Here is a 27,194-nt window from a genome sequence, read left to right as displayed (position 1 = left end):
TCTTACTCTGTCACTCTGTTGCTCAGGCTGGAGTACATCTTCCCCCAACTCAGGAAAGGAGTCCTCTTCCATGTCCTTGGCCCCCACTGGCAAGACCTTGGAGGCCTCTTCCGTGTCCTTGGCTCCCATTGGAAAGACCTCGGCGGCCTCTTCCATGTCCTTGGCCCCCACTGGCAAGACCTTGGAGGGCTCTTCCGTGTCCTTGGCCCCCACTGGCAAGACCTTGGAGGCCTCTTCCGTGTCCTTGACTCCCATTGGAAAGACCTCGGCGGCCTCTTCCGTGTCCTTGGCCCCCACTGAAAAGATCTGGGAGGCCTCTTCTGTGTCCTTGGGCCCCACTGACAAGACCTTGGAGGCCTCTTCCGTGTCCTTGGCCTCCACTGACAAGACCTTGGAGCCCTCTTCTGTTTCTTTGGTGCCCACTGTCAAGACCTCTGAGCCCCCTGGCCCAGGTGAGTATTAAGAAGTTTGAACTTTTTCTGGGAGGGGCCTGGGGTACCAGGATGCAGTTTTCAGATTGACCACCAGGGGGAGATATAGACCTAGGAATGTGCTGAGAAGGCCTTCCCTTTCCCACCCTCATAGTCTTTCCAGCCTTCATTCTACCATCTTGGGGGAGGGGATGGAGGGAGTCTTGCTCCACCCAGGCTGGAGTGAACTGGAGTGATTATAGCTCTTTGTGGTCTCAACTCCTGAACTCAAGTGATCCCCCTTCCTCAGTCTGCCATGTAGCAGAGAACAGAGGTGTACACCACCATGTTCATCTCTATAGACATTTATTAAGAACCCAAAATGTATCAGGTCCTGGGGACAAAGTGATGTGCAAGAGACACAATAGTACCTGTTCCAGTGGTGAGACAGATTTTAAATTACATATTTGTTTATAAAATAACAGAGTAGGACAAGTGGTTGGGTTATATGCAAGTGCTTTGAAAATTTTAAGAGTGGTCAGTAAAAGTCTCAGTTTGTGGTGGCTCGTGCCTGTAATCCCAGCTCTCTGGGAGCTTGAGGAGAGCAGATTGACTGAGCTCTGGAATTTGAGACCAGCCTTAGCAAGAGCAAGATCCCATCTCTAAAAAAAAATAGGGCATTGTGGTGAGTGCTTGTAGTCCCATTTACTCGGGAGGCTGAGGCAAGAGGATCACTTGAGCCCAAGAATTTGAAGTTGCGGCTCAGCGCCTATAGCTCAACCGGCTAAGGCGCCAGCCACGTACACCTAAGGTGGTGGGTTTGAATCCCCAGCCCGGACCCGCCAAACAACAATGATGGCTGCAACCAAAAAATAGCCAGGCGTTGTGGCGGGCGCCTGTGGTCCCAGCTACTTGGGAGGCTGAGGCAGGAGACTCGCTTGAGCCCAGGAGTTGGAGGTTTCTGTGAGCTGTAATGCCACGGCACTCTACCCAGGGGGACAGCTTGAGGCTCTGTCTCAAAAAAAAAAAAAAAAAAAAAAAGAATTTGAAGTTGCTGTGAGCTATGTGTCCCAAGGCCACAGAGTGAGACTCTGTCTCAAAAATAAATGATAAATAAATAAATAAATAAATGTTTCAGTTTGAAGAGGGTGAGGGAAGGCTGGGCTTGGTGGCTTACACCTGTAATCCTAGCACTCTGGGAGGCCAAGGCAGGAAGATCAGTTGAGCTCAGGAGTTCAAGATCAGCATGAGCAAGAGCGAGACCCTATCTCTACTAAAAATAGAAAAAAAAGTTGCCAGGCACCATGGTGGGTGCTTGTAGTCCCAGCTACCTGGGAGGCTGAGGCAGGAGGATTGCTTGAGGCCAAGAGTTTGAGGTTGCTGTCAGCTAGGCTGACACCAGGCACTCCAGCCTGAGCAACAGAGTGAGAATGTGCCTCAAGAAAAATAAAAAGGCTCGGCACCTGTGGCTCAAGTGGCTAAGGTGCCAGCCACATACACCTAAGGTGGCGGGTTCAAATCCAGCCTGGGCCCGCCAAAACAACAATGATGGCTGCAACCAAAAAATAGCCCGGCGTTGTGACAGGTGCCTGTGGTCCCAGCTACTTGGGAGGCTGAGGCAGGAGACTCGCATGAGCCCAGGAGTTGGAGGTTGCTGTGAGCTGTGAAGCCATAGCACTCTACCCAGGGTGATAGCTTGAGGCTCTGTCTCAAAAAAAAAAAAAAAAAAGAGTAAGTTTCTCCAAAATGTTAAAAGAAGAGTACAAGTATGAAATATAATGACGAACTTTTGTTTAAGGTGACAAAATATATACCATCTCCACAAAGCATCAAATTTCACATGTGTTGCTATATTTGGAAACAGAGGTCTAGGTTAGATGTTTTTCACTTGAGAGAACTCTGGAGAATGCCCAACGATGGTGAAGAAAACAGTGAACTAAATGAATTCTTTTTAGATAAATGTGTTCGAAAGCAAAGAAGTAAAAACATGCCTTAAAAAGGTAACAACAGTAACTGGAAATGGAAATGAGCACAACTTGTTGAGAATGAATTTAAAAGGCTCTGGGCCCTGGCAGATGTCTCAGACTTGGGTGGGTAGGGCCCAGGGTTGACTTAAAGCTCCCTTCTCTGACTCCAGGTAACATTGGGGCCCCTGAGTTACACAGGAACCCAGGTGTGGTGGTGATCGTGTGTTTGTTGGTATCTATTTTGCTCATCGGGTCCGCGATCATGGCTGTGAGGTGCTGCCATAAGAGAGAGCCTGAGTTTCAGAAGCTAGAAGAGATGTCCATGGTGAGGTGGAGGCTGGACTGGGGGCTCAGCCCTGGGCCGAGGGCAGGGTAGGGGAGGCTTCTTTACCATGCAGGGCAAGTCCCTGCAGCAGAGACTACGGTGCCTGATTGCCTCCTTATGTGTTTTCCTGCTTCAGGGATCCGTGAGTGCAAGGTCATCCTTTGCCCACCCATCACCCAATGGAGTGAACCTACCATGAGGGGCTGACAGAGAGATGGAGGCTTGGATGGGGCTAGAGCTCCTGGGGAGGGGAAGGCCTGAGAGAATAAAATTTCTAGTATTCATTCAGGACCTCTTGAGTCATAGATTTGTGTAGCAAACATTAATTAAAAACCTTTTATATGCCAGGCCCTGTGCTGGCATCACAGTGGGGACTATGTCTCTGTTCTCTTGGGGCCCAAAATCTCAAGGGGGAAACAAACAAGAATCAGGGGATCAAATCAGACCATTTCAGATGGCACTGAGGGCCATAGAGTTATCGACTGACAGTGCAGCCGGACCACACGGGGCTGGTGTATCTAGGTTTGCTGTGAGGTCGGGGGAGGGAGGACTCTCTAAAGATGTGATATTTAAGTCCAAACCTGAAAGATGGGAAGTAGTCACTCTGAGGAAAGCCAGGAGGGTGTCCTAGAAAGTGGGCACAGCAAGTGCAAAGGCTCTGTTGTAGGAAAAACTTGGAGGTGTTTAGAAAACAACAAGGAGGCTAAGTGCCTATGGCTCAAGCAGCTAAGGCACCAGCCACATACACCTGAGCTGGCGGGTTTGAATCTAGCACAGGCCCCCAAACAACAATGATGGCTGTAACCAAAAAATAGCCGGGTATTGTGGCAGGCACCTGTAGTCCCAGCTACTTGGGAGGCGGAGGCAGGAGAAAGGCTTGAGCCCAGGAGTTGGACGTTGCTGTGAGCTATGATGCCACAGCACTCTACCCAACAAGGGGGAACAAGGCATGGTGGCTCATGCCTGTAATCCTAACACTCTCAGAGGCCAAGGCGAGTGGGTTGCCTGAGCTCACATGTTTAAGACCAGCCTGAGCAAGAATGAGACCCCAGCTCTAAAAAATAGCTGGTCATTGTGGCGGGCGCCTGTAGTGCCAGCTACTCTGGAGGCTGAGGCATAAGAATCAAGACTCACTTGAGCCCAAGATTTTGAGGTTTGCTGTGAGCTGTGACACCATGGCACTCCTCTGAGGGTCACAAAAGTGACAAAAAGAAAAGAAAACAGAACACAAACAAGGGGCCAGGCATGGTGGCTTTCTCCTGTAATCCCAGCACTTTGGAAGGCCAAGGCAGGAGGATCACCTGAACTCAGGAGTTTGAAGTTACAGTGAGCTATGATCAGGCCCCTACTCTCCAGCCAGAGTGACTGGTTGAGATACTGTCTCCAAAGCAAAAAACAAAGCAAAACAAGAGGGAGGTGAGATGGTTAGGAGGTGTGAGAGACCTGGCTCAGGCTGGGGGAAGGAGTGCTGGTTTTATCCCAAAGGTGGTGGGCTCCATGAGGGAGTTTCAAGTTAGCAGGTACCAGAGCCTGGTTGACCTTCCTTCAGGTCTTTGGGCAGACAGATCAGCTCCATAGAGCAGGGAAGAAGGTTTTCCACGCGGCAGGCACAGCCCGTGCAAAGGCCTTGAGGCAGACTATCATCAGATGCATGCAGGAAATGGGGAGTCATCATCTCAGATCTGTGTCTCTGGGTCTGAGTCAGGGTCCCCCACTCTCTCCGTCTGCTGTATGGAGGGCACATCTGGGGTTGAGGACCTTCACTGGGTCAGTGGGATTCTGCCCACCTCCCCTCTGAGATTTTCCGGGCTTCTCTAGTCTCTGCCACATGCCTTAGCCTGCCTGGGTGGAGTCCCCAAGCCATCTCCTGCAGCCTGGGGCCAACCCCCTGAGGGCTAGCTTTACCTGGCTATGAAATGGACACTCAGAGAAGCTGTGGGTTCAAGGTCATCCAGCACTTTGGGGCAAAAGTCTGCTCAAGGCTAAGTTACGCTTTGATGATCTTTGGATGGGAGATGGGATGGCAGGGCCTCCTGGGCAGGCAGCAGTATTCATGAAAGATTAACTTGCAGCAGTTCTGGAGGCAACAAGGCCACATGAGCCCCTTCTCCTTGGCCACAGCCCCCTCCCACCCATGCACCTCCACCCCAGCCACTCTCCTGGGGGGCGTCCCAATTCTGACTGCAGCTCTAGCCCCCCACAGTTTGTAGATGGGGGTGTCTGACCAGAGAAGGTCACTGATCTGCTTAGGGTGGCTTAGCATACTGGGCAACATTTCTGGAGCTCTCCTTGAGCCCCCATAAGGGCTACATCACATGGGCTGTGTTTCACAGCACATATCCCAGACCCTGAGCTGGTAAAACTCCCCATTTCTTCCCCAGAGCTAAGCCTCTCTGTCTCTGTCTCTCTGTCTGCCTCTGTCTCTCTCTCCTGCTCCCTTTCTCTTTCGGTCTCTCTGCTTTTCCATCTCTCTCCGGTCAGATGCAAACACATGAGCAATTAAACTTAACTCCTGCTCCGTCCCCACCCCCACCCTTCTCTTCCCTCTTTGTTCCTCTGCCCCCCACCCATCCCCCACAATGGTCACACTCCTGGCCGCTTTCTTTCACTCTCACACCCTCCTTCCCATTCCTAGTTTCTGCCTTCCACTCCCTGGCTCTGTCCCAAGCCTGGTACTCAGACATTTAAGGGGCTCCACTGAGGGGGTGCCTCTTGGGCAGGTCCAGTTCTCCCCTCCCTCACTCCCTGGGAGGTCACAGGACATAGGCAGGACTCTGCTTCCATAGAACTTCAGGCCTGCCTGTGCCTCACAAATTGAGAGTGAGTTTCAGGGGGTCTCAGGCAGGGGGCTGGGGTCTTACTGTCCCCCTGAAACCATCAGATCTGCCCTAGGGGCTGCAAGGCTTTCCAGTAGGGTCCAGCGCCAGAGGACTCCTTCCTAAGAGTTCTGATGCAGCAGGCTGTTGAACATGGCAGGGCATGGGGAGGGAACTTTGGCCTCAAAAAGTGAATATGGGCCCCAGAGCAGCTGTCCCTGCATTGGGGCCCCCTCAGAGGTCCAGATGGGTCTCTCACACTGGTTTATGTCCTTGGTCTTCAGGGTTGGGTGTAGAGTGTGAGAGTGACCCTCTGTCTACAGGGTGTTCCACAGGGGTGTGGTGGGAGCCTAGAAGTCTGATAACCATGTCTCCAGGTCCAGAGACGCCTGTAGCATGAGATGAAGCGGAATAGCACTCTCCTTCCTGCTGAGCAAGGTGAGTGGGGGTGGGATGGGGGTTGACACAGGATGCAGGCCATGGCTGAGGGGGTTCTAGTTAGTATCCTCCTATTCAGAAATGCCTAGAGCTGCCTGGGAACTAGCTTAAGAGGGGGACTGAGAAGCAGAGAGTCTACCAGGGAGTTGGAGACTTGATCCAGGCGTCCAGCGCACAGCTCTGGCCACTGCTGTAGGGAGCAGGTGATCCCTTGACCCTGGACACAAGGTTTTATTTTATTTTATTTTATTTTTTGAGACAGAGCCTCAAGCTATCCCCCTGGGTAGGGTGCTGTGGCATCATAGCTCACAGCAACCTCCAACTCCTGGGCTTAAGCGAGTCTCCTGCCTCAGCCTCCCAAGTAGCTGGAACCACAGGCGCCCACCATAATGCCTGGCTATTTTTTGGTTGCAGCCGTCATTGTTGTTGTTTGGCAGACCTGGGCAGGATTCGAACTGGCCACCTTAGGTGTATGTGGCTGGCACCTTAGCCACTTGAGCCACAGGCACCAAGCCGGACACAAAGTTTTAACTGCTAAAGGCCAAGGAGAACTGCCTCTCCCCAGCCATTGGTAGGGAGGGTGTGAGGCCAAACCTTCAGAACATAGCAGATGCCCTCATTCTGGGAAACTAAGGCAGGAGAAACACCCAGCGTGGGCTGGATTTGAATCCTGATCTGGTCACTGACACCTAAATGATGGCTGGTACCTCTCTGATTCTCAAGTGTTTGCGTGTGCTTTTATAAAAAGGGCTATTCTGGCTGGGCGCCTGTAGCTCAAGCAGCTAAGGTGCCAGCCACATACACCAGAGTTGGCGGGTTTGAATCCAGCTCAGGCCTGCCAAGCAAGAATGACAACTACAACCAAAAAATAGCCAGACATTGTGGCAGGCGCCTGTGGTCCCAGCTACTTTGGAGGCTGAAGCAAGAGAAATACTTAGGCCCAGGAGTTGGAGGTTGCTGTGAGTGCACAGCACTCTACCCAGGGCAATAGCTTGAGGCTCTGTGTCAGAAAAAGGCAGGGGGAGGGGCTACTCATTCATATATAAATACTGAAGAAAGAAAGAAAGAAGAGAGGGAGGGAAAGAGAGAGAGAAAGGTGGGCTAAATTGCATGGAAGGAGGAATCGCAAGATGAGCTGATAGAAGTCTCACGAACATTCACCCACTCCCACATTTTACCTTCAGCCTCCCACTGGGCCCTTCCCCATCCAGGGCCTCCAACCAGGTCTGCCATCTCCCTCTGTAGCCTCTCAATGAGGACAGCACTAAATCTGGAATGTCATATTGATAAATGCTCTTCCTCAGAGGCCTGGAGAGCCTACCTAGTTAGCCCTGCACCCCCACCTATAACTCTGGGAGCAACCCCATCCTTACCCCAGCCCAATCCAAATAGGAGAGGAGCAACCAGGCCCAGCCCCAGGAGTCAGTGCTCTTGGAAGCACCTCCCTATCTGACCCACCGGCAGGTGCTATTGACCACCCTTCTCTGTGCCTGTCTGGTCTTTTTTACTTTAATCCAGCCACGCCCCATGATCCCAGACCCAAACATTCAGCTGTATCCACTGGCTCCCTCTGGGAGTCATGTCATGATCAAACCAAACTGGAACCCACCCAAGGCTTGGTGCTTCCCCTCAGTTTTCCTTGTGCAGGTAATGGTGGCCCCAGCCCACCAAGGTAACTGTGTCACTAATAGGACTACTAGCTTTCTGGGAAACTAGTCAAGCACAGTAACCACTATTTACCCTTGAATTCTCTCTTCCTTGCATTCCAAGGCTGTGATTAATCTCAGTCTCCAAAATATGTCCCCAATCCACCCATGGGCCCCACCCTGGTCCATGACTTGTCCTAATGTTGCCCAAGGCTCTGCCCCACTGTGGACAGTTGCGTCTCCCTGAGGCAACTACAGGAGGCTTCTTACAATCACAAAGCAAATTGCATTACTTAAAACCTCTCAACATCCTCCCAGAACCAAATCTCAACTCCTCACCTCATCCCTGAGGTACTCACCTCCTGCGCTCTGACCTCCCCACTGTTCCTTAAACCCACCTCAGGGCCTTTGCACGGACTGTTCCTGCTGTCTGGTATGCTGTTCCTCTAGCTCTCTCTTAGACAGCTCTTCTCCTTTATCAGGTGTCAGATCAAATCCACCTCCTCAGAAGGCCCCTTACTATGCTCAGCAACATTATCCACCCCAGTCGCTTTCCAGGCCTTCATATAGTTTTATATTCTTTTTAACCCTATGTAAAAAAAATTTTTTTTAGCATTAATTGAATGAATAAATGAACAAATGTGAATGTAGGCAAGGAGTTCCCCCATCTCAAAATCTGTTTTCCTAAGCAGAAAATGGGTAAGTGATATCTCAGTGAGCCTCTCATTCTGGGAGGGGCCCACTGTCTCCACACACATCTCCCAGGGGGAGGCCTCTGTAGAGCATTTAGATTGTTGCATTAGAATTCAGGTGGGGACAGTCGTGCTCAAGTCAGGGGAACAGTCAAGTACCCTGAGTCCTAGAAAGATCAGGTCTGAGCAAAAAGCTGGTGTGATTTTCAGAAGACTTAATTTTATTTCCAAGCTTTATTGTCTTCCTCCTTGACAGGGAGAAGGAAGACACCCCTCATAGGCAAGGAAAATAGCTATTCTGTGCCCCCTGCAGATAAGAGGCCCAGTTGTTGTCCACTCTTCTCACCTTCTTTTTACCCTTCACCCTTGCCTTGCCTCTGTTCTTGATTATTAGGATGGTCTTGGACCTCAGTTTCCCCATCTGAATGTTCAATCTGTTGGTGGTGATAGACTCATTTGTGGAAGTCAGAGGCAGGGGAGGAGAAGACTGGGCCACACCTCTGATTCCCGTCTCCCCGATATGCCCATTAGTTTCTTCTGTCTCCCCTTACTTACTCCCCATCCCCACAAAGCTGTGAGTTCTAGTTTTATGTCCCTATCCTGGGATCAGCACCACGGACAGCTCTCAGCCTGTGGCTAGTGCACAGAGATACCATTGGTTTAACACTACACAGCCCTGAGGAAATGATACTGCTTTCATCTCCATTTCACAGACGAGGAAACTGAGTCTCAGAGAGGTAAATTCATTCAAGAGAGAAGTAGGACTGAGATACTGCTCTCTAGGTCAGTTTGGTAACTGGGTCAGGGCATCTCAGAGCCTTATAGTCCCCAGCGTCCTAGCAAAGTCTCATGTCCAGGAACTTGCTCATGTTTTCCGATTCTCCCTAGCAGGTCTGGGAGTCAGTGGATTCTGGCTTGGCTCCTGTGAGCCCTCTTGGTTGTGGTATCATCCAGAGATGCTTCTCAGGGACTCCATTGCTGCCACCGCTGTCAAGCCACCTTGGGCCCCCTGGAGAAGTTGAGCCCAGTTCCTGTGTGGTGTTTGCCATTAAGGCTCTAGGGACAGAACAAAGCTACACTATGATCCCATGCAGGTGAGGAGGCATATGGGGATAAAGGGGTAAGCCCCAAGAAAGGAAGAGCAATTCATCTATCTGAATCTTGATTTACCTTGTACAAAAGCAATTATTAAGTAATCATCTAGTGGAAACTGTACTGGGAGCACAGCCATGGACAAGAAAGTATTCATGGGCTGATGGTGGAAACAGACTTACAACAGGTGGATACAGCACAGGGTGGTCATATTGTAATGGATGAAAATCAGAGGATCCCAGAAGAAGCTCCTTACCTAGCATGGGGGTGGAGGGTCAGGGAGGACTGCTTGGAGGAAGTGGCATCTAAGCTCAGTCAAAAGGATGAAGAGGCGTTAACCCAGGGCAGTGCAGGGAAGGGTGTTCTAAGCAGAAAGAACAGAATGTGTGAAGATTCAGACTCAAGAGGAGATGAAAACAGATCAGTGTGGCTGGAGGATAGGAGGGTAGCCCAGAGAGGTAGGCAGGGGCTGGAACCACGCAAGAATTCACAGGGTATACTGGACAGCCAAAGGTATTTTTCATCTGGGGGGGAAGTGTTGATCATGTTGGAATTTTTAAAATTCACTGTGGTTGCTGTTGGGGAGAATAGACAGTTGGAGACAGGGTAGAAGTGCCAGACGTCAAAGAGGAGCTTTGGGCCAGTATTTGGGTAAGAGGTACAAGTCCTGGAGGGTGGGAGCCATGGGGTGGAGAAAAGTGGACACATTTAGAAGATATTTACGAAGTAGACTCACTAGACATTGGTGGATGCTAGGAGGAATGAGAAAGAGGGCAAACTGTATGGACAGCACTGAGTTTTAAATCCTTTGTATGTGGCATCCCTTTTAATCCTCGCAATGATGCTAAGAGTTGCAGACACCATTATTACACACATTTTCCAGAATAGAATAAAAGCTCTGGGAGGGGGAGTGGCAGAGACCTGGCCAGTTGCTATGTCCTTCACCATTAAGCTAAGATGTCTCTCACATTCAGCTCTTGAGGGCAGGGCAGGAAATGAGCCACCCAAGTAAAGAACAGAGAGGGAGTCACTTGTTATGCATCACATAGCCAGATGTGATGGTACTGGGGCTTGAGTTCTTGGCCCAAACACTTTTCTTTTCTACAACCTGGGGACATGGCTGGGGCCAAGGAGAGATAGTCTCCATGAAAAATACCCTCTTAAAACCTTTTGAGCCCTAAAACAGATCTGATTTTTTCCTGACCCCCAAATTTGATGCACCAAGTGGCCCACAGCAGCTCCAAATGCCTCCCTGTCTCAGCCCAGAGCCTATAGGGGGCCTCCATCAAGTCGTGACCCTGGGACTACAGCATCCCACCTCCTCCCGCACCACACCCAATTCACCCACCCCTGCTGCTGTTCACATCTTTTAATCATGATGGAAGATGTTCTCACCCCTCCTTGCCACTTCCCAGGAAATTACCCCTGAGACTAGAATGCCTGGTGGGTGGGGACTTTAGTTTTCAGAACTGGAAGGGAGGGGCAGGCCTGGGATTTGATGGTAGGAATTGTGGCTGTGAGGTGGGGCCTGGGGCATCACTGGGCGAATGAGATCCTGCCATCTCCGCTGAGGGTCTGAGTGTTGGTGTGGCTATAAAAGCATGAGAGTCTCAGAAATGTTCCTGCTGCTTGCCCTGAGCTTCCATAAAAGGTGGGTTTTTTCCTTGGCAGCCTGCCCCCAATTTGGCTGCACCGTAGCGTCTGGGTGGGGAGGGTCTCAGAAGCAGAAGTAGGATGTTTCTTAGCAAAACCTGACTTCCCCTCTCTGCCTACCCCTACTGATGGCTCCTCAGAGGCCTTGCCATCTGTGTGTCCTTCTCAGGCATGGGAGAGCCCTGTGACAGCCCTGCCTGCCAATTTCCCTGTCCTTCTAGGCCCACGCCCATTGTGGCTGGGGGTTTTAGAAATCCAAAGAGACTCCATCTGGGGCAAACTGCTAAGCCTACCTTCCTGAGCTTGGCAGAAAGACCGCCATCTATGCATACTTCTGAAAACCAGACCCTTGACTCTGTTTCTGGATTCCTTCTTGCCACTGTCACTGGGGAGAGTTGAGGACCCAATGCTGCTCAGGTTTAAACATCTGGGAGGATGGTGCCCTGGCCTGGGGATACCCCCAGACTCCTGCCTTTCTAACTTGCTTTCACTACCAGCAGGTTGCAGACAACTCCTCTCTGTCTCATCCACCCAAAGTCCCTGAATCTACCTTCTTCCCTTTCAGGACCAGAAGGAGGGACAGCGGCTTGGTACTAGGAGTTCTCCCGAGACCCTGTCTCCTTGCTCTCCATTTGGCAGCAACCGGGAGGACAATTTCTGTCTTTTCCACTCTCTTTATCTTGACTTTTTTCCATCCAGCGCTAGAGAGGACGGCAGTCGGTTTTCAGCCCTGGGGGTCTTTCCAGCCCCTATCTCCACCCGCACCCCCTCCCCACGTTCTTCTTTCCTCCGCAACCTCTCAGCACCATCAGGACAGCTCGTCAGCGTTTGCCCCACCTGAGCCCCGGGTTCTATCAGCACCTCCGGCGCGGACAGCTCCTTGCTGTCGCCTCCACCCCTGGCCCTGGCCAGACTTGGGCGCAAACGCTTCTCCCTTCTCCGCGCCAGCTCAAGGGGACATCTCCCGCGCCCTGCTCCGCCCGCTCCCCTCCTCTGGCACATGGAGACTCCGCCAGTCGGCGAAGGTGCTGAGACATACAGCGGGTCGAGTCTTGCTCGCGGCCGCCAAAAGACAGCCAGACCCCCAAAGCATCTTTGGCGGCAGCCCCGTCGCCCCATCCGCATCCAGCAGCGCTTCCATTCCGACCCAGACAAGTCCTCGGGCTGCTGCGAGCCGGACTGGAGTCCGCGGCCTGGGCTCGGGAAGTCGCGACGCTCCTGGCCCACTTCTTTCCACGGGCGGTAGGTGGGCGGGGGCAGGGCCCTCCCGCAGCGTGGGGGAGGGGCGCGCAGAGCCTGGCGGGAGTGGGGGAGGGTCTTTCCTTCTCCATGGGGCGGGGGTCTCTGCAGCTTGGCTGCGGTCGGCGCTGTGAAGAAAAAAAATCTATTTCTACGCGGTATTGAAGCTGGGGATGGTGTCATGATTACTTGTGCATCTGTGTGGGATCTGGTGTGCCCAGATGCGATTGTGTCCAAAAGTGTGTGTGTGTGTGTGTGTATGAGTGAGCAGTTGCCAGCCGTGTATGTTGGGGCCTGTTGTCTGTGTCCACAGCCAGCTGTGTCTGCAGAGACCAGTTGTGTTTGGGGGTATTCCTGTGTGTTCATGCTTGCCTATGAATCCATGTGGTCACAAGCAGTTTGTGTACGGGCCTTGTTTGCATATGTGCCTTGTTTGTGTACGTACGTGTTTTGCTTTGTGGTGCTTGTGGGTGTGTGGTTGAGTGTGACTTTTTTCACTTGCACCCAGTTGGGTGTCTGAGGGTTCTCCAGACCCTGGAATGTCTGTTGGCTCCGTGTGTGTGGGGGTGATTGTAGCCTCCTCAAGCATCAAGTTACCCCTGGGGTGCTCAGATACACACGTGTACCTATTTAACATATAATGATATATATTTATCTATATTTATGGTCTATACGTATACAAATTTATGGTAGGTATTAAGAGGGCCATGGCAGGCTGCTACCAGTGCTGGGAGGAGGAGCCTGCTATATAGCCTGTTTTGCCAACTCTCCACACCCTGCTAGCCTGCAGGAGGAGGGGAAACCCCTTGGGGTGCCTAAGCACAGAATGTTTCTTCCATGTAAGAAAGGAGGGGCTACTCCTCCTGTTTTATATAAACTGATCTGGTGGGGGGAAGACTAGATAAGACAGAGGTAGAAGAAGCTCTCAGAGTGGTGACATGGGATCCCCAAGGAGCCAGATGTAGGTTGAGGTCTCCAGCTTTTGGATGGGGGCCTGAGGGTCAAAGAAGAGGGTCCAGAGACCTCAGGATCTCCTTATTTTGGAGGGGGAGCAAGGTCAGGTTTGAGTTGAGGCTGGCTGGGTGACCTTGGTTGAGTTGCTTCCCTCACTCTGCAGCTTAATTCTCTCCTGTGTTGGTGTGTAGACCTTCATGGGCTATTGGCTTCTTACTGACCAACAAGTCTGCCCCTCCAGTAGCCTTGGAGGCATCTGGGGTAGATGGGCTCCCCAGAGGAAATGGAGATGTTCCCAGGTGACCCAGCAGGCCCCTTGCCCTCCTCCTTAGACCCTATCTTCTCTTCCCCTACCCCTTCCAGTGACTCATGGTTTTCCATTTTTAAGAAAGAACAAACAGAGCCTCAGTGTGAGCCTGGCTAGGGGACAACCCCACATGACTCTGCAGGTAGGAGTGGTGGATTGTGTTTCCCTATTAGCATGTGTACACATACATATTGGGTTATGTACCATGTGCTCTGTAGTCTTGCATATGTGGGTGTGATGCCCCCACACATATGTCTGCTGATGTGAGTGGGGGAAGTTTGCCCCTCAGGGAAGCTCAGGGGAACTGGGTTCAAGGCCAGGCCCCAAGGTCAACCTGCGGTGTGCTGTTGAGCAAATGGTAGTGCCTCACTGAGCTTCAGCACCATCATCAGTGAAATGAACGGTCTATGCTTGAGCCTGGCACACACTAGGTCCTCAACTTGTGGCTCTTCTCCCAGCTCTAGGGACTATGAAGAGACTGTGCCTCTCCACAGTCCCAGATAGATCACATGGGTCTGGGAGGGTTCAAACATCTTGTTCAGAAAACATTTCTAAAGCATGTACTGTGTGGCAGGCCCTGTGTTGGGGCACAGCCTTGGAGGAGGTTGCTCACAGGATGATGATAGAGACAGATTCATGCTAGGTGGAAGCGGCACAGGTGATCATGCTATCATGGGGAATGATCAGGGGACCATGGGAGCTCCTAACCTAGCATGTGGATAAGGGCCAGGTAGGACTACTTAAAAGAAGTGACATATAAACTTAGCCTGAAAGAGAAAAACGTCAGCCAGGGTGAGTGCAGGGAAGGGTATTCCAGGCAGAAGGAACAGAATGTGCAAAGCTTCAGATTCAAGAGGAGCTGAGAAAATATCAGTGTGGCTGGAAGGTGGGAGGGGAGGCTCTCTGTTTATGCCACAAACATTTATATAGCACCTACTGGAAGCTAGACAGATCTGGCCCTGTTCTAGAGGGGCTTACAGGCAAATAATTGTGGCAATAAATGTGAAATTGTACCTGTGACTGGAGGGTGTTCTGAAATCATTCACCTAGCTCCTCTCCCAATATCAGTTTACTGATCTGTAAAATGGGCATTTTGTGCTTTTTTTTGGAGATAGTCTTAAGCTGTCACCCTGGGTAGAGTGCTGTGGCATCACAGCTCACAGCAACCTCAAACTCTTGAGCTTAAGTGATTCTCTTGCCTCAGCCTCTCAAGTAGCTGGGACTACAGGTGCCCACCACAATGCCTGGCTATTTTGTTGTTGTTGTTGCAGTTTCATTGTTGTTTTAGCTGGCTTAGTGCCCTACCCACTGAGCTACAGGTGCTGCTATTTTTTTGTGCTTTTTTTGAGATAGGATCTTGCTCTGATGCCAAGGCTGGAGTGCAGTGGTGAAATCATAGCTCATTGCAGACTTGAACTACTGGGCTTAAGTGATCCTCCCTACTCAGCCTTCTGAGTAAGTGGGACTACAGGGACATGCCATCACGCCTGGCTTATTTTATTTTATTTTATTTATTTATTTATTGAAGTTTTTGGCTGGGTTGGGTTTGAACCCACCACCTCCGGCATATGGGGCCGGCGCCCTACTCCTTTGAACCACAGGTGCCACCCATGCCTGGCTAATTTTAAAAAGCATTTTTTGTAGAGATGAGGCCTCATTATGTTGCCCAGACTAGTCTCATACTCCTGGTCTTAAGCCATCCTGTCTCTGCTTCCCAAAGTTCTGGGATTACAGGCATGAGCCATGATGCCAGGCCTAAAATGACCATTAAAGCATTCATTTTTATCTCTCTGGAGCCACCTGATTGCAGAGGAGAAAAGTGCCTGCCCAGGGAAGAGATATTCAATTGAAATGGGGGAAATCAAGGCAGTGGTGTCCTAAGTACACCAGAGACTGCTGGGCATTTTCTCAGGTCATGAAGTAACACAGGGACAGAATCAGAGGAGGGGTCCTCCTGCCCACTGTTCTTTCAGCATTTTCCCCTTACCCAGCAGGGATTGGGGCCTCCCAGGGTCAGGTGGGCCAGGCTTTGAATTCTGAGTCCTGGCTCTGTGACTTCTCCTTGCTGTGGCTGTTTCTCCACCCAAAAAGCTATTAGTTAACACATTATTATTAGAACGGTTAATAAAATATTTAAAATTAAATCTATTAATAAAACATTCATGGTGAAACTACTGATAAAATATTAATGTCAGAGTGGCCCCTGGGGCTATAGAGGGAATGAAGTGAGTTAGCACGGTAAGTGGGAGAGGGCACAAGCTGGGAAGTCCCCCATTGGCCCAGGCTCAACTGACCCTAGGTTTGCAACTTCTGGCTGTGTGTCCTTTGGGCAAATGACCATGTTGTTCTGTGTTCATCCTCTCCTCTCCTATCCTTCAAGTGGGAATACTAGTTCCCACTTCAGAGATATCCTCTGAAAACCAGATGACTTTTCCATTCATAGTTCTTGGCTCAGGGCCAGGTGCCTTAGACACATTCTGTTTCTATCATTTTGTTTAGTCTTACTCTTCCATTTTATTTTACTTATTTATTTTTGAGACAAGGTCTCATTCTGTTACCCTAGCTAGGGAGCATCAGTGTCAATGAAGCTCACTGCAGCCTCCAACTCCTGGGCTCAAGCGATTGTGCCTCAGCACCCCCCAAGTTGCTAGGACTACAGGTTCACAGCACTACATCCAGATACTTTTTGAATTTTTTTGCAGAGAAGAGGTCTTGATATGTTTCCCAGGCTGGTCTCAAACTCCTGACCTCAAATGATCCTCCCTCTTCAGCCTCCCAAAGTGCTAGGATTATAGACTTAAGCCACTGCGCCCAGCCTACCCTTCCATGTTATGGCTGTGACTTCAGCTGCTGAACCTCTCTCTGCCTAGTTTCTCCTTGGAGGTATGAACCCCTTCCACAATGGTGGAGTGGCATTAAGGCTCCTTATACCAGTGTCTCCAGTGTTTCTAGCAAGGCAGGCCCAGTGGCCTCTGTCCCATGGGAATGGCTATAATTAGGACCAGCCTCAGCAGCTACAGATGATATTTTTGTCTTGGGGACAGTGAGGTCTGGTTCCCACCAGGTGTCCGGTTCCAAGGCTGTGGGAGCTTGAGGGGGTTCCTGGCTGGACCTCTGAGACTCTGTATCTTTCTGGGATGTGTAGCCCATCTCTGAGCCTCTGTTTTCTCATCTGTTCAGTGGGGAGAGTAATCTTTCCAGCCTTAGTGTGGTTATCTCAGGCTCTCCCATTGAAGCCCTGATCAATGAGATTGTATCTCAGATTCCCAAAGTCTGGAAGAAATGTGGGTACCATTTCTCTGCTGACACCAGAACTGGGCAATCCCTCAGGGCAAGGTCCAGGCTGGGGGGGCAGGCATTATCCCACAGGGAGAAGCATGGTCAGGTCTCATCTGGGAGGTCACCTGGGCCTCTGCCTATGACATGAGTGTTCCTGGTCCTTCCTCTGTGTGTGACACCTGCCAAGACTTGATTTCCTCTCTGTAGAATGGGGCAGGGCCAGCCCAGCTTGAGTACTTTGCGGGTAGAGCACCTAGTACAGATTCCTGGAAACCCCCTCCTTCCCAGGCTAATGAGGTCCAACCAGGGGTGAGGGGAGGCAGTTGAGTTTTCACAGGGCGGAAGGCTTGGCAAGGGTGGAGTGCGGATGTTTGTCCAGTGAAGACAGCAGGAGAGGAGAAGGCATCCAGAGACAAGGCCTGGGGAATGTCAGAGCAGGTGAGGATCATGTGGGGACATGTGGAAGGGATGCTGGGAGAGTGGGAGCCAGGTTTCAGTCCAGCTGTCCTGCAACAAAGGTTTGTGCCTATGGCCACTTCCATCTAAGCCTGTTTCCCCAGCTGGCAAAGGATTACGGTTCTGTAGCAATTCTTTGGTGTCTCTGGGCCTCAGTTTCTGTATTTGGAAAATGGGGAAAGGAATATTGGAAACTGGTCGGGATCTAGGCAGCCCCGTGGCAAAGTTCATGCCTCAACGATCCCTGACAGTGGAGGGTGCAGTGGCTGAGTTTCTCTGGGCACCCTTCTGTCTCATCTCAACTCTTTTCAGCTATTATTGGTCCAGCAAGCTGAACTAAAGGGGGGACATGGAGAGGAATGTGGCATAGGAACTAGGTTCTGGACCCCTGTAGGGAAAGAGCGGGAGCGGAGAGTTGCAGCTGACTCCAGTCGTCAGTCAGTTTCCCTGTTTGTCCGGGTGGTCGTTAGGATCGGACCAGCCTCCAGGCGGGGCCGTTGTGCCCTCTGCCCCCTCCCTGCTGGGCCCCGCCCCCGCGGCTGTCCAGAAAAGGTCCCGCGCAGCCTGCGCTGGGTCCAGCCTCTAATACGTCCTGGCCATGCAGGGCCCTCCGGCTCCCGTCCCAGCCCCTGGGCCTAGCTCTCCTCGAGGCTCCCCAAGGGGCTCTCCAGGGCTCTTCAGGAAGCTCCTGGTGAACCAGAGCATCCGCCTGCAGCGGCGCTTCACCGTGGCACATCCGCTGTGGTGAGGCGGGACAGAGGGCCTGGCAGGGTCACCAGAGCCCAGGGGGTGGAGGAGAGAAAGGCTGGGCTGGGTCAGAGCATGGACGCTGTGCCTCTCCTTCTCTCTCTCTGGGTCTCTCTCCCCCTACTCTATCTCTGTCTCTTGCTATTGGTGACTATATTTCTATCTTTGTCTCCCTCCACCCGCCGTTTGGACATACGCCCAGGGGACCAGCCCTCTGCCTCCTTCCAGCTGTGCAGCTCAGAGCAGCACCGGCTCAGGCTCACGTCTCCTCCTGACCGTGGCCGGGCTGGGGCAGGCGGGCTGTGCATCCTGGCTGTGGGAGGAGGCAGAGGGGCATTCCTCCAGTAGTATCCACCACTACTGCCCCATCTCATCCCAGCACCAGCCACGAGATGACTCTCCGAGCCCTGGGTGTCCACGGAGGAAGACCTGATTTGATGCAGGCTTTGGAGGCAGAGTGTTTGCGAGTTAAGAAGGGTTGAGAGCCGACCCGTGCTGACTGAGGGCGGGCTCTGCGAAGCTCCGTTTGATTGCAAAGTCTAAGGACTCTGTCCAGTGCTCTGGGTTCGAAATCCCGCCCTTCAACGAAGGGCCGTGATTTCGTGGGGGTGGGATGAAAGGAGTGAGTCTGGGGTCTGTGGTGTGGGGCTTGTGAGTGCCGACTGTGGCTGGAGCCTTGCACTCGGTTCCCGTTGAGTGAATTTGCATCCACTTGGCAGTTTGGCACTCAGAGGCTCAGAGAGCTGGAAGGTCCCTTCTCCAAGGTCACGCGGCAAATGACAGCAGGAGGGAAGGGAGCTGTGACCATGGACCCTGATGGCGCCATTTCAGCCTGGGATTGCGGGGGGTCCCAGAGAGCGACCTCAGGGAACCCGACTGCAAGAGAAGAGCGGTCCATGAGAGCAAAGGTGTCCGAGGGGGCACACCCGGGTATCAGAAAGTGAAACTGAAGGAGAGCGAGTCCGGCGCACACCAGACCAGAACCCAGATCCCAAGCATGGGGCCTTTGAGTCTCCATGCCTCAGTTTACCCCTTTGGCCGATGGGCAGCCGCGCGGTTCCCACAGACTAACCCCGCGCAGACCGCGTCATGGAATCACCGCCTGACCTCCCCGCTCCAGGCTAAGTTTAGAGCAGGAAGAAAAACAGCCTTCCCCCGGCCCCAAGAAAATTCAGGCCCACCCCTTAACCCTCCACGCCCGGGATCCGGAGTCGAACACCCTACAGCCGCTTCTGGGCTCATAGCCGCGCTTTCCTACAACCCTTGGGAAAAGCGAGAGGACCGGGAGTCTCTGCACTCAGGCCTCCCATTTGCAGGGTAGGTTTGAGGTATCCGCCGCAGCTAGTCAGTACATAAGCGCGTTTCTAAGCTCTCTACCCAGCCCACTGCAAGTCCCTGCTTGGTCAGGAAAGGGTCAAGAAAGCCCCGCCCACTCTACGCACAGCGAAGGAGGCTCTCTACTAGCCTTTGGAATCAACCCGCACCCGGAGACCGCTCAACTCACCCTTGTGTAGCCGGACTCAGCCGAATATGCCCGACCTGACCCGAGTGCCATCCTGACTGCGAAGTAGACCGAGCGCAGCCGGATTTAGGCTTGCAAGCTCGAACTTTTCCGAACTTGTACGAGCTCAGTCGGACGCAGACGAATCTGACCGAATCTACCCGACCGAACTGCAGGACCAGGTCCGTTCGGGACTTCAGACCAGACCCAGACTCGGTCGTACTTAACCGAACTGGACCGAATTCTACTGAATCCCTCACACCCCTATTCCGATCTGAGGGCAATCCAGCTAGACTTGCTCAGAGTTTCCGAGTGGGTGCCAACTCCTCCCAGACCCGAATAGGGTTACCTTTGACCCAAAGTCACAGGGGAGGACCAGGTGGACACTGGCCCTTGGCCAGGATCCCTGAGTCCTGGGCAGTCCTGGTGTCTCCCTGTCTCTGCAGTTCCCACCTGCCCTTCTCAAAAGCCTGAGACACACAGGCAGACCCTCCCACAGATCGCCACCCTCACCTCCAGCTCCGCGGTCCTTGTCCCAAGCCCTTTCTCTGATCTCTGACACCAAGGAGGAGGGCCATAGAGTCTCCTGCCCAGTCGGGTTGTGTCCACAGGGAATGACGGTGTTTGGGTGTAGAACGGGCCAGGTGGTGTTGTGAAGGAGGACGGTGCTTCGGAGGGCGCACACAGCCTGTGTAAAGTCACAGAAGTGGAAGAGGGAAGTGGAGAGACAGAAGAAGAGTGGGAAAGCTGAGGGCATGAGGTGGCGGGCTTAAAGGTGTAGCCGATGGCCATGGAGTGGGGCGGGCTGTATGGGCGGGGTGGGGGGCAGGTGTGATCAAGTTGGCTGGGGGTGGGGCCTCTCCAGGCAGTGAGGAGCATGAGAACCCCCTCCATGTAGAAAAATCCATAAAACTTTCCAGATCACTGTCCACCATTTGTAATATGGGCACCCCAGCCACAGCCCTCAGGTGTTCCTTTGTAACCCCCTAAAAGAGTCCTGGGGGTGGACTATACCATACCCTTAAAGACAGGATAGTTGAGGTCTAGAGAAAGGGGGATACCTGTCCGTGGTCACACGGCCACTTTGGGAAGATTTCGAACTCACATCCTAGAAGCCAAAGTGACCCCAGTGGAAAGGACACCAGGGTACAGAGTCTGAGACCAAAGCATGAGAGGTGCTTGAGAGGGTACAGCTGTGTGCAGGAAGACATGCTGGATATAACACTTGCTGGATCGTGGCACAGCCCCAGGGAGGATGTGATAGAACACATGCATGCCACAACTGGGTATCATTGTCAGCACACTTGTCTCTTACCATGGCTCCTCTGCCTTCAGCTTTGACCTGGAAAATGGGCTCCCAGGCGGGAGAAGCACCCTGGACCCTCAGTCTGGGCCTGGCCTGGGCCGGGCCATCCACGCCCCTGCTCCGCACAGCCAGAGGCGAGAGTCCTTTTTATACCGCTCAGACAGTGACTATGAACTTTCACCCAAGGCCATTTCCAGGAACTCCTCTGTGGCCAGCGACCTGTGAGTCTGGGGCTGGTGGGTTGATAACTCCTTGACCCTCTGTCCTTCCTTTGTTCTACTCAGCAAACTCCTTCAGGTGGCCATTTAAGCTCGGTTTCAAAGTGTAAGTAGGAGTTTGCCAAGGAGCTCATTTATTCAGTTGTGTGTACAGTAAATGATGTCAGATGATCTTCTGTGCTTGGCCATATGCTGGGGTGGGAGCCTTATGCTAAGACCAATTAACAGCAATTGAAAAAACACTTTTATTTGAGCTTCCTGGTAGCCAGAATGAAAAGAGAAATATAATAATTTCTGTTCTGATTCTACTAAGATCCCTACTGCCCCAGGACTGTTTTCTCATTTAAAACTGTTTCTCATTTTCTCTGTTTTCTCAGATAAAGTGGGCAATTGGTCAAGGAGTGGGGGAGGGCTGTGACAGCTGTCAGAGAGAGTTGGGTAAGGGGAATCCAAAGACCAGGAGGGTGCCAGGAGGAGGACTCCTCAGGAGAGGATACCCTCAGCTGAGGGGTTGGTATGGTCAAAAGCTGAAGCTGGGAACATGTGGGAGCTCTCCTTCTGTCCACTTTCCCTAATGGTCCATCTCCCTATAGACACGGAGAAGACATGATTGTCACACCCTTTGCCCAGGTGGGTGCCCACTCTTACCAACCCCCTTGAGCTCTGCAGGTGGAACTGACATCTTCCCACCACTGACTACCTCATTCCCAACAGGTCTTGGCCAGTCTGCGAACAGTTCGGAGCAACGTGGCAGCTCTTGCACACCTGCAAGGCCGTGGGGCAGCCAAGTAGGCAGAGGGTGGGGGTGGGCACAGGACCAGCAGGGACAAAGTGGGCAGGGTAGAGGCAGGGCCTGATGGAAGAGGGGTGACCTGGTTGGGCTGGGGCTCTGGCACCTTCAGGTGGGGGTGAGGGGCGAGACCTGGGGAACCTGGTGGAGGGGCCAGATGGGTGGGGTGGACTACTCCTGAGCCTACTGTACTACAGGCAGGCATCGGTCGGGAACCCTACATGCAGCAGTCAGCCCCCTCCATCTACAGGTAATGCACATTTCCTCCCCTTCCCCTGCTAAGGGACAGGTGTCAATTTTCTTTCTATATTAACCACCACAATCCTTGAGTCCACAGACTGTGGCTAATTGTAGTCCCCTTCCTTGCCAAAATTCCCCTGGGACTGAGTCCACCATGCCCATGTTACAGATGGGAAGGCTGAAGCTGGCTCAGAGACAAAAAGTGACCTGCCCATGGGCACATAGCCAGTTGGGGACAGATCTAGTACTTGGGTTTCAGGGTCCCTAGTGGGAAAGGTTTCAGGGTCCAGGTAATGGAGGCATGGAGGACATGGGGTCCCTAAGTGAGAGTGGGACAGGCCCTGATCTGTTCGACTCCCAGAGGACAATGGGCAGAAGCTGGCATTGGAGACATTGGATGAGCTGGACTGGTGTCTGGATCAGCTGGAGACACTGCAGACACGGCACTCAGTGGGGGAGATGGCCTCCAACAAGGTGAGGGGGGCCACATAGCTGAGATCACCTGCCTTTGCACATGGTGCTCCTATTATCACCATCCTCACCTTCCCACCCTCCTCCAGTTCAAGCGGATGCTGAACCGGGAGTTGACCCATCTGTCTGAAACCAGCCGCTCTGGGAACCAGGTGTCTGAATACATCTCCCGGACCTTCCTGGGTGAGCTGTGTTGTATCACTGCCTGGGCATCATCATAGACCTAGTAAAAAGGGAGAGAAAGAAAGACTTCTATTACAAAGCTGAGTCTCAAGGAGACAGAGCTGAGTCTCAAGGAGACAGAGCCAAATAGGGACACCCCTAGCCCCATGGTCAAGTCTGGATCAGAGGGAGGATCAGGGGGAACTTCCAGGAGGAGACGGCATTAAAGCTAAGGTTTTGAAGTATAAGTAGAAGTTTAATGAGAAGGAAATGGGACCACATACCAGCTTGGGAGATGGAAAGGACATGAAGCTGTCTGAGGGGAATGCTGAGCCTCAGGTACTGAACAGAAGAGCCCACTGAGATCAGCCATGAACAGAGGAGAGAGGAAGTAACAGAACAGACAGGAACTTAATTTTTTGAGCTTACTTTGGCCCTGTGAAAAGGAAAATAGGTTGATCCTGAGGGTCCGGGTCCTGAGGCCAGACAGGATCACCCTGGCAAGCAAACTGGTGAATTGGTTTCTCTGAGCCTCATCCTGCCCCTGTAGACCAGGAGACTGAGGTAGAGTTGCCCAGGGTGACCTCTGAGGAACCTCCGAGGCCCATGTCCCAGATCAGCGGCTTGCATGGGCTCCACCACAGTGCCAACCTCTCTGTAGCCACTGTCCCACGCTTTGGGGTCCAGACTGACCAGGAGGAACAGCTGGCCAAGGTGAGTCCCCAGCCACAGTGCTGAGACTTGAGCCCTGGCCCTATCTCGGGCCTCAATTTGCCCACCTGCATACTGAGCAGATGGGGCTCAATCTGGAACCTGAGGGGAGGGGTAGTTTGAGGTTTCAGAGTCTGGGAAAGTTGAGCTGGGGTTAAGCTCTAGGTTAAGCCTTTCACATTTTAGGAGCTGGAAGACACCAAAAAGTGGGGACTTGATGTGTTCAAGGTGGCAGAGCTAAGTGGGAACCATCCCCTCACAGCCATCATATTCAGCATCTTTCAGGTAAATCCCCTGCCCTTGACTTCCAATATACTTAGGATTCCCCACATCCTTTCCAAAGTCCTCAAGGACACTCATTTTTCAAATTCTCTCTCACACCTCTGAATGGAATGATTTGAGCAGGTTACTGACGTATGAATAGGAGTTTGCTAGGTTGAATGGTTCATTGTCAACCAGCTTCAGCCCCAATCCTGGTCCTGAAGAGATGCAGTCTAGAGAGAACAGCTGGACAAAGACAACCCTGGTCCTATGGGGTTGTCTAGGACTAAAGGAATCAGAAGGAGAGCAGGGAGGCCATTCCAGAGGAGGGGCATTTGAGAGGTGGATAAGGGTTCAGAAGAGAGAATCAGTAGGAACAACAGTACATGCTGCAGCCCCAAGGCCAAGGCCCTGACCAGGGGCCTGTGATGGACCAGGAGCGGGACCTGCTCAAGACATTCCAGATCCCAGCAGACACACTGGTCACCTACTTGCTGACACTGGAGGGTCACTACCATGCTGACGTGGCCTATCACAACAGCCTACATGCTGCTGATGTGGCCCAGTCTACGCACGTGCTGCTGGCTACACCTGCCCTTGAGGTACCACATGACATCTATGGGTAGTAGGGCAGGCACAGGGTGCAGAGAGCCTGCTCCTTACCTCTTATGCCCCATGCCCGCTCAGGCTGTGTTCACAGACCTGGAAATCCTGGCTGCCATCTTTGCAAGTGCCATACACGATGTGGATCATCCTGGGGTCTCCAACCAGTTTCTGATTAACACCAGTAAGTCCAGGTGGGGAACGGGTGCCTCCACTTTGTCCATCATGTGATCTTAGGCAGCTTTCCAGTCTCTGCCCTAAGTCTAGTCTCTCTGTGAAATAGTAGTGACAGATTTCCCTCTCTTTAGATGCTCAGAGCAAGTCCAGGTACACAGTAGGTGCTCAATAAATGAGAGAATAATAAACTGGATCACCAAGATCTTAAAGTTCAGGATGTTTCAAGGAGTCTGAAAAACTCAGTTCATAAGCAATTATTATGCATTTCTTTCTTTCTTTTTTCTTCTTTTCTTTCTTTTTTTTTTTTTTGAGATAGAGTCTCACTCTGTTACCCTGGGTAGAGGTCTGTGGCATCATAGCTCACAGCAACCTCAAACTCTTGGGCTCAAGTCATCCTCATACCTCAGACTCCCAAGTAGATGGGATTACAGTCACCTGACACAATGCCCAGCTAGTTTTTCTATATTTAGTAGAGATGCAATCTCACTCTTGCTCAGGCTGGTCTTGATCTCCTGAGCTCAGGTGATCCACCCACCTCAGCCTCCCAGAGTGCTAGAACTACAGATATGAGCCGCCATACTTGGCCTAAGTACTTTTTATGTATGAGCACTGGGGATGAAAGTGAAGCAGCTTGCTCAAGAAGCCTAGAGTCAGTGAAAAGAAGTCTCAATTATTCATTCAGCCAGCTCTCACTGTCCCTGTCTTCTGCCGTGATTATCACTAAGAAGCCTCCTCAGTCTTGGGTAGGCACAGCTGAACACAGACACCCCAGCCCTGTGGAGTCAGGGAAGGGTCAGGGACTGGATGGCTTCTTGTAGGAGGGTGCATCACAGTGGGGACTTCAACGCATGGGTAGTTCACAGAGGGTTCCCAAAAGCTGCCTTTGTGTGTTTTTATTTTTTGGACAGAGTTTCACTTTGTTGCCCTGGGTAGAGTGCTGTGCTATCATAACTTACAGCAACCTAAAACCTAAAACTCTTATGATCCTTTTGCCTCAGTCCTGCATAGCTGGGACTACAGGTGTCCACCACAACATCTAGCTAGTTTTTCTATTTTTAGTAGAGATAAGTCTCACTCTTCCTCAGGCTGGTAAAACCTGCTTTTGGATGGAGTGGGTTGTGTGGGCAGGACTTGAGGCTCTCAGCTTCCCCTACAGACTCAGAACTGGCGCTTATGTACAATGATGCCTCGGTACTAGAGAACCACCACCTTGCAGTGGGCTTCAAACTACTACAGGCAGAGAATTGTGACATCTTCCAGAACCTTAGTGCCAAGCAGAGGATGAGTCTACGAAGGATGGTCATTGACATGGTGAGGCTGGAGGGATGGAGGGGAGGATGGGGACTTCCTTATTGCCTGCACACAGTAGGGTGGGGTGATTTGGGCATGGTTGGTGGTTCAGTCAGACTCAGGCGTGTCCCCACTCTGAGCCTGAGCTGCTTCTGTAAAATGAGACAATGATGGCTCAAGCCCTGGGCATGGACAACTGGGTCCTCTGTTAGGCTTTGGCTGCGATTTGCACATAGGTGATGTTCTAGGGTTTCAGGTACAAATTTTTCTAAGTCTTAAATTAAGCACATCTGTCCAATTTGATTTTTTTCCATATAGGGGAAATCAGGAGGTTTAGAGGTACCATGCATCATTCAGACAGACACATAACAAACACTTACTGAGCACTTATTGTGTGCTTGATCTGTGTTGCTGCCTAAGACACTTCCTGCCTTTAGAATATTCATGGTGTATGGGAGAGACAGACACACAGGTGTGATGAGGGACCTATAGGCAGAGCCATAAGGGAGGAAGTTCAAGGTGCTGTGAGAGGAGAGCCCATACTCCACAGAGAGGTCAGGGATGGTTTCCTGAGGAGGGAACAGTGTAGCCAGGGTATGCAGGAGGGCTGATAGGAAACAGTGTTCCCAGCAGAGGAAACAGCAAACCATCTGTTGGCAAGAGAAAGAGCTAAAAGTTTGGTGATGGGAAACTGGGGCTTTGAATAGTGGACAACCACAGTTGGGGTGCAGCATTTGGGACAGATGAGAGGTTTGGGGAGAATTTTGTTTTAAGATAGACTCTCACTTTGTTGCCCTCAACAGAGTGCTATGGCATCACAGCTCACAGCAACCTCAAACTCTTGGACTCCAGTGATTCTCTTGTCTCAGTCTCCCGAGTAGCTGAGACTACAGGCACCTGCCACAACGCCCGGCTATTTTTCAGAGATGGGGGGTCTTAGTCTTGCTCAGGCTGGTTTTGAACCCTTGAGCTCAGGCAATTCACCTGCCTTGGCCTCCCAGAGTGTTTTGGGGAGAAGTTTTGAGACTGTGTGTGTGTGTGTGTGATATAGTCTCATTATGTCATCCTCTGTAGACGCTATGGAGTCACAGCTCACAGCAACCTCAAACTCTTAGGCTTAAGTGATTCTTGCCTTAGCTTCCCAAGTAGCTGGGACTACAGGCGCCCACTGCAATGCCCCCCTATTTTTTTGTTGCAGTTTTCATTGTTGTTTAGCTGACCTGGGCCGGGTTCAAACTCTCCAGCCCTGGTGTATGTAGCTGGCACCCTAACCACTGTGCTAGGGGCACCGAGCCAGTTTTGAGACTTTTATCTGATTTTCAGAGGCCATCTCTAGGTCACTCCTGGCTGGGCTGTATCCACATGGCTTGGGTTAAGCAAATTTTTTTCTTTTCTTTTTTTTTTTTTTTAAGAGACAGAGTCTCACTTTATTGCCCTTGGTAG

At 51.8% G+C, this 27,194-nt stretch overlaps 1 protein-coding gene across 3 annotated transcripts in view; it reads left to right on the top strand.

Moving 5' to 3' along the window:
* Window positions 1-12,024: 12,024 nt before the first annotated feature.
* The window catches only part of PDE4C (phosphodiesterase 4C), a 17,159-nt gene continuing 1,989 nt past the window's right edge, over window positions 12,025-27,194 (top strand). Inside the window, exons 1-12 of one of the 3 annotated variants that reach the window (XM_012809406.2) lie at window positions 12,025-12,281; window positions 20,858-21,049; window positions 21,640-21,676; window positions 21,761-21,834; window positions 22,034-22,086; window positions 22,438-22,550; window positions 22,637-22,730; window positions 23,260-23,423; window positions 23,607-23,705; window positions 24,119-24,283; window positions 24,369-24,468; window positions 25,618-25,772. In XM_012809406.2, the coding sequence (XP_012664860.1) occupies window positions 12,040-12,281; window positions 20,858-21,049; window positions 21,640-21,676; window positions 21,761-21,834; window positions 22,034-22,086; window positions 22,438-22,550; window positions 22,637-22,730; window positions 23,260-23,423; window positions 23,607-23,705; window positions 24,119-24,283; window positions 24,369-24,468; window positions 25,618-25,772 (1,488 nt within the window). In that variant the 5' untranslated portion in view covers window positions 12,025-12,039. Of the gene's footprint in view, window positions 12,282-17,849; window positions 18,019-20,857; window positions 21,050-21,639; window positions 21,677-21,760; window positions 21,835-22,033; window positions 22,087-22,437; window positions 22,551-22,636; window positions 22,731-23,259; window positions 23,424-23,606; window positions 23,706-24,118; window positions 24,284-24,368; window positions 24,469-25,617; window positions 25,773-27,194 lie in introns of those variants that run through there. The other 2 variants (XM_003796561.2, XM_012809407.1) reach the window with 2 other exon arrangements.

Source organism: Otolemur garnettii, unplaced genomic scaffold (assembly GCF_000181295.1).
Source record: "Otolemur garnettii isolate 467f Iridium unplaced genomic scaffold, OtoGar3 scaffold00105, whole genome shotgun sequence".
NCBI lineage: Eukaryota > Metazoa > Chordata > Mammalia > Primates > Galagidae > Otolemur > Otolemur garnettii.
The sequence above is the reverse complement of the archived record's forward strand: the minus strand, read 5'-3'. Positions and strand labels throughout refer to the sequence as shown.